The 6,284-nt window shown below is 37.3% G+C and overlaps 1 protein-coding gene across 1 annotated transcript in view; it reads left to right on the top strand.

Annotated features, from left to right (window-relative positions):
- The window catches only part of LOC101861963 (cystathionine gamma-lyase), a gene marked incomplete at its 5' end in the record, with an annotated part of 31,870 nt that overhangs the window by 14,827 nt on the left and 10,759 nt on the right, over positions 1-6,284 (top strand). The window contains 3 exon segments of the mRNA XM_005101769.2: positions 993-1,070; positions 3,244-3,396; positions 4,384-4,505. Of these exon segments, the coding sequence (XP_005101826.1) occupies positions 993-1,070; positions 3,244-3,396; positions 4,384-4,505 (353 nt within the window).

The following is a 6,284-nucleotide window of genomic DNA, read 5'->3' on the forward strand; positions in this document are numbered from 1 at the left end:
AGAGAGAGAGAGAGAGAGAGAGAGAGAGATTAAATGTGTACTATGTTTTTGCCATCATGTAATGGGTGAGGTATCACTTTTTTGCTGTGTAAGGTTTTTGTGTCTGATGTTCTGTAGTGAGTCTTAGTCTTGAGTTTCAATTTCATTTAAGAGAGCAATATCAAAGCGTCTGCTTCATCATGCTTATCAAGATAGCCGGCTTATGAAATGCCATTTCATTTAGAAATGCGAGGCCACATGCCCTATTTCACACCATAATTAGTTCAACGACGTTGCAGAAAGTGATGAGATTACAACATAATTGTATATAGAATGCGAAGTGGCACTGGAAATCTTATCAAAAGTTGCATCAAGGCTGAAAAAAGCTGCTTTAAAGTTTAAAAGTAAAGGTAGTTTTTGTAAAAGGAAAGCAGTCTACCTCGTGTCACTCACATTCCTTATTTTTTATGTAAAAGGAAATCTTTTTTAAAAAGGCAGAGTTGGGAGGGAGAGTTTTAAGTAATTTTGGGTTTGTAAATATTAATTTTTTTTTTAAATTTGTTACTGAAGTCGCTCAATGTTTTGCCTTGAAGCCTTCCACAGGAGTTACTGAGAGTAAAACAAAAAAAGTGTTCAGTATGTAGTTGCATATGTAATGCTATGCCACTCATTTTGCAGAAACCTCCACATCGTTAATCTAGTTTTACAAAGGGAAAGCTGCTGACTGGCTTTGTTTGAGAAGTTGTTTTGTTTGTTCATGTATAGCTGATTCCGTACATCTCATGTTCAATTTATCAGTGCTTTCAAAGTGGTTTATTCTGGTTTTACATTTGATATTTGGCAATGTAAGATATGGTAGAATAAACTTTACTGCTAATTTTAGAAAATTTCCTCAGATTTTGATAAAACTTCAGTACACAGACGTAAAACTAAAAACATATGTGTGTGATATTGGCTTATACAGACAGTTAATTAACTGACATGTACTAATTCTCGACTTTGTTTCTCCATAGGTCACAGTGATGCCATTATGGGAGCCATAATCCTCAATGACGATGCCTTAAACGAACGAATGCGATTTTTCCAAAACTGTTAGTATGTTCATCAATACTAGTAATTCTAAATTTCTAAATAGATAGATAGGTTGGTAGATAGATAGATAGATGACTCATTTCTCTCGGGTGTCTACACTAATACTAACAGTTAATTTTAAAATCCAAATTGCTACACATTTTGTAGTTGTTGTTGTCTTTACTAAACACAAAAGCGCCAGTTGATAGAAATGGACAGGGTCTAAAAAAAAATAATTCTAAATTTGATTGGCTGTTTTTTTCCCACTTTAAACTCTTACAATTTTTTCTTTAATTAAAAAGATCTAGCAAAAATTTTGGATTCAGGAGGCTATTTATCTTTTTTTTTAAAAATCCACTTCTCCCAGTTGATTACTTCTACATAGAAAATAGACTTGATTCTTTTGAATTGTCGAGAAAAAAAAAATGGAAAAAATCAGCACTTTCAAATGTAAATGTGTCACGATGTGGTGGAATCAGGCGCTCATCAATTTTGGGACATATGGAGTTATTAGTGTCTTCTTAAAATCTGCCTATTTACCTTGCTTTTGATGAAAAAAATAACCATTTATGTTGGATACAAGTCGAGGCATTGGTGATTGAAGGACATGGGAGTCGCCTAGTTTCAGAGGTAAAATTTGTGAGAAAATGGCCTCAAAGTTGAGTTATTTACTTAGCTTGAAAGTCCATGGAAACTGAAAATTTACATATTTTCTGCTTTAAATCAAGATTTTTCAGTAAAATCCACCCAGAAATGTTTTTGCATGAGAGTGGAGTAGTTTTGTTGTAGGGGTTTTTTTTTTTTGGGGGGGGGGGTGTATTTGCCTGCAAGACACACATCATTTTAATGAGAAAGTATGTTATGGCCAGATGTGATTTTGTTTGTCTTTTGTGTGCAGAAGATATTCAGAGACGTCTCTGGCGAGCACCCAGGAACTATTCGGAGGCGCACTCCCGCACACAGATTTACTGCTTTGGGGGGTCAAACTGTATATTGTCTGCTGCAGATCACACATATAGCCACTAAAACTATCGCAAATAATTATTTTCAAGAAAATTTCAAACCTAGCAGCAAAATATCAAATTATGGGTTAAATGAGGGGATCATGCCTCCCTGTAACCCCCCAGATTTTAAAACTTGGTCTAGAGGTACAAAGCATTTTGATTAGTCTACCTCCGTCTGAGACGTCTCTGGATAGATACTGCGCATAAAAGGTGTTGAGCCAAAAAACAAAAATTCGATTTAAAAAACCCAAACCTGCGGAAAAATGCCAATTTCTTAACTTTCAATGTTTTGACGAGCACCTGATGTCACCATGCTGCCTCACAAATGGGTGTTGCAATTTGCCGAAATCACTCCCATCTGTCCGCCATCTTTTCCATGTATTCCTTTTGCACAACATTGATGTTTTTTCTTTATCTTTACTGCAAGAGGCTATTTTTCTCTTGTCAGTTGGCTTTCAGCACACATCAGGTTTACCTGGAAAAGGTATCGCTCGTTGGTTTATGAGTGGTCAGGAAAAGCATATTATTTCTGCCAGCAATAGAATGACATCTTGTGAAAAATGTTGATGTATGTCATGTATTCAATTAACTGGATGTGCAAGATTGCTCTGTAAAGTGGAGGTTCCACTGTTGATAAATAAAATAGTGCTATAGAAAAACCCTCAGGAAACTATTATTGATTGAGGAGTTGCAAAGTTGTCCTTTAAAGTTTAACTGTTGGAGTGTACTTAATTTATTTTCTTTGCTTGTCAGAGGCACAGAAATCATTTCTCTTTCTGGAGATGTCTGTGTTATGCATTGCTACTTTAGTTGTTGTCGTTTCTTGGAGATGGATTTTGTTGTGCTGACTGGCTGTAATCTTCAACTCAATGCACAGCCTTCCAAAATTCTGCACTTGTTTGAAAGCTTCCCGCTGAGGGTGTTTGCAGAATATTTTTTTTTACTTTTTAAATAATTAAAGCCACATATTTGGGTTCGTATGGTTTGAGGGTGCACTTACAGGTCCTATCTCGCGTTTGTTTTAGTCTGCTTTTTCCTGGCTCTAGATGAACACTATTTGTGCATTGGTGTGCTTCTCTTTTTGAAACAAACTAGCTGTTATTCTTGAACTCGTAAGCTTATCTTTGTCCACAGCCAAGTCTTGATGAGCGAGCCACTTTGACCTCGCATCTTTCCTTCTTTCCGTCAGCCCTGGGAGCTGTTCCCTCTCCATTTGACTGCTACCTGGTGAACCGAGGCATGAAGACGCTGCCTGTGAGGATGAAGGAACACATGAAGAATGGACTGATAGTGGCCAAGTTCCTGGAGACTCACTCAGCCGTGGAGAAGGTCATTCATCCCGGTGAGATGTGTTGGTTGATTCATTGCTGTTTTCTTTTTTTTCAAATGTTTTCTACGAAGGATAAGACTGAGTTGGTGGAGGGTGGGGATTTTAAACAGTCAGGTCTCCCACAACAGGTCTTGATTTTTCAGTTGTTTCTCTTTGGGGGGGGGGGGGGGTTATATGTAACACTTTGTTGACATTTTAATTGGTGATGTTATATTTGCAGTTCTATTAGAAAGGCGGGGTGCTGATAACATTTCATAGCGGGCAATATTTGTTATGATAACATAGAGATTGCGATTTTGGAAGAGGTTGATAATATCTAGATCCAAGCTTGACTGAACAAAAATAAAAGTACAACAAATCTGTGAAAAAAAGTGTTGAATTCAAATGACATTTACTTGCTCTTTTGAAGGCAATGATGGTCTGTTTTTCCCTCCCAGGTGGGTTTGCACAATGGATAATTTTGGTTGAATAAGATGGGAGCGGTTAAATAGGTCGATCATTTTGTTACAATGTTTTGGTTTCTGATAGTCTGGAGCTTCGTTTGACAGATTGACAAGAAAAAGAACTAGACAGAAAATAATGTATGTCTGGAGACAATATGCGGCCCATATAGGCCTACCAGGGAGGTTTTTGTGGAATATATGTAGTGTTCCTGTATATATAACCCAGTCGGCAAGGACTGTTTATTGACTACTTGTAAGTTACAATATCAATAATTATTAAATGAATAATACTCTTTTTTACAAACTCTCACTCTCTAAAATGTACTTGTCTAAACTACCATACAATAAAAAGCTTAGTGGCTATTGCAAACATATGGATTATTTTGTTTATATTGCTAGTTTATTTTTGTGGATCACTCTTGGAAGGACTTGTCAATAAAACAATAAAGATATGTTGTCTTAAATAAGCAAGAACATGAGCTAAGTATCAAACACACAGGTCTTCTCAGCAGTTTTGATTGTGTCATTATAAATTGTTGTTTGTGATTGCCCTCAGGCCTCCCGACCCACCCTCAGTATGAATTGGGCAAGAGACAGATGATTGGCTACTCTGGCATGCTTGTCTTTTACATCAAGGGCGGTCTCGAGGAGGCTCGCACATTCCTCAAAGCACTCAAGGTATTTCTGACGTCATTTTTGGTGGTTGATCAGCAGTCTGCTGTGGTCTGCTCCTTTTCCTACTTTTTAGTGTTTCTGCCTTTGTTCCCCACAGTTGAGCTCTGTTAGAGACGCATCGGACATATGTGTCCAATAACTTGAGCTCCGTTGGAGATGCATCGGATACGTCCGATAGCCTTGGGCTCTGCTGGAGACGCATTGGACGTATACGTCTGATCGCATTTCTTGACCGTTATGGCAAGACAAATGAAGGTATTTCTGGGAACAAACTTTTGTTTGACATTTCTAAGCCATTTTATTTTGTATTTATTTACTTTTGACATATAGCGTCGTTTTTTAAAGTAATTTTCTGTGGTGATTTGTGAAGGCAGTCGAGGCGACAAGGAACACTGATCTTCGAGGAGTACCATACAAAGACGAACAATTCACAGTCACTGGAACTATTTCTTCACTATGTTTGGCCTGTAAATTATGTTGTGATGTGTTTTTAGCTACATTATAGTTATGTTGTATCTTTATCTTGTTTGTTTCTGCATTTACTGTTAACTTTCAGATAAAAATATTTTTTGGGCCTAATACACCATTTTTGTAGAGGTCCTGGCAAGTTTATCCAGGCAAATTTGATTAGATATAAGGCAAAGTCCTGATGTTGAACGGTAGATAGTGAAAACAGACTTTATGTCAAAAGGGGAAAAAAACGGCAGGCTTTCAAAGTTGACCCAAAATCGCGCCTCTCTGTGTGCAAAGCTGGTCCAAAAGCTGCGTCTCAAATGAGTTAAGTTTAGTAAAGGGCAGAGAGCTTTTGGTATTGAACATTTCCTCTCCACAAACCCACCATCCCTGACATTTCGTAAGTTCTGCGCGCGGCATGGAAATAATGCTTAGGGTCCCTCAAGACCTTTGATGTAATGAGTAGAGAAGTTCCGTCAGTTTGGATCTATCGCGAATAAGAACTAAAAAAAAATTTTTAAATGACCGCTTCAGGTCGAACATGCACAATGCGCAACCCTTTAAACGCCAACATAGTACAGATTCCAGTAGTCGAGTCCCATGTCTGTAGACGATCTGCAGCTAGGACTTTCCTACACCTCAACAGTCTGCATTCTCATGGCAGATCTTAACCTATTACTGTACCATTTTTATCTTCACTAGGCTGAGATGACATGGATCATGGCATGACAATGTGTTCAAGATTCCTTGATTTGTTTATATCTGTTGTTTTTTTAACTTTTTCACCATGCAGTTGCATGCGTCGTAAAACTCACTAAAACAAACATAACTTTTTCACTGACAATAGGATATATAAGCACAATGTGTATAAATGGGATGTTTGAGCTTTCCGTAGATCCTCCTTGTCCTAAATTAAAGTGTAAATGAAGAAGAAAAAAAAAGAAAGAGAAAGATTTACAGCTTATCCTCCTACTTTTAGCTCTTTTTTTGGGGAGGGGGGAGGTCGAGTGGACTTTTTGTTCCTGTTAAGGTTTTTAAACCATCACTCTAGTTGATCACACATAATGACAGTTTTTAATTGGTTAAATTAGTTCTTTTATTGCACAATGTTCTCATGAAAATTACCGCAAATTGTGTTGGATTAAGCTTGTGTGAGTCACACTTTATGAAACTTATATGTCTGATTTATTAGTAAACTAGTTTTGTTGCTCTCAGTTATCCCATTGCTATTGCAAGTTATCGTCGGCCTGGTGATAAAACCGTCTAACCCACAAAATATCAAAAAACTTTTTATTGGCCCTATCGATAGTAAATTGTCCATTTCATATG

This window comes from Aplysia californica, unplaced genomic scaffold, assembly GCF_000002075.1.
Source record: "Aplysia californica isolate F4 #8 unplaced genomic scaffold, AplCal3.0 scaffold00298, whole genome shotgun sequence".
In the NCBI taxonomy this organism is placed as follows: domain Eukaryota; kingdom Metazoa; phylum Mollusca; class Gastropoda; order Aplysiida; family Aplysiidae; genus Aplysia; species Aplysia californica.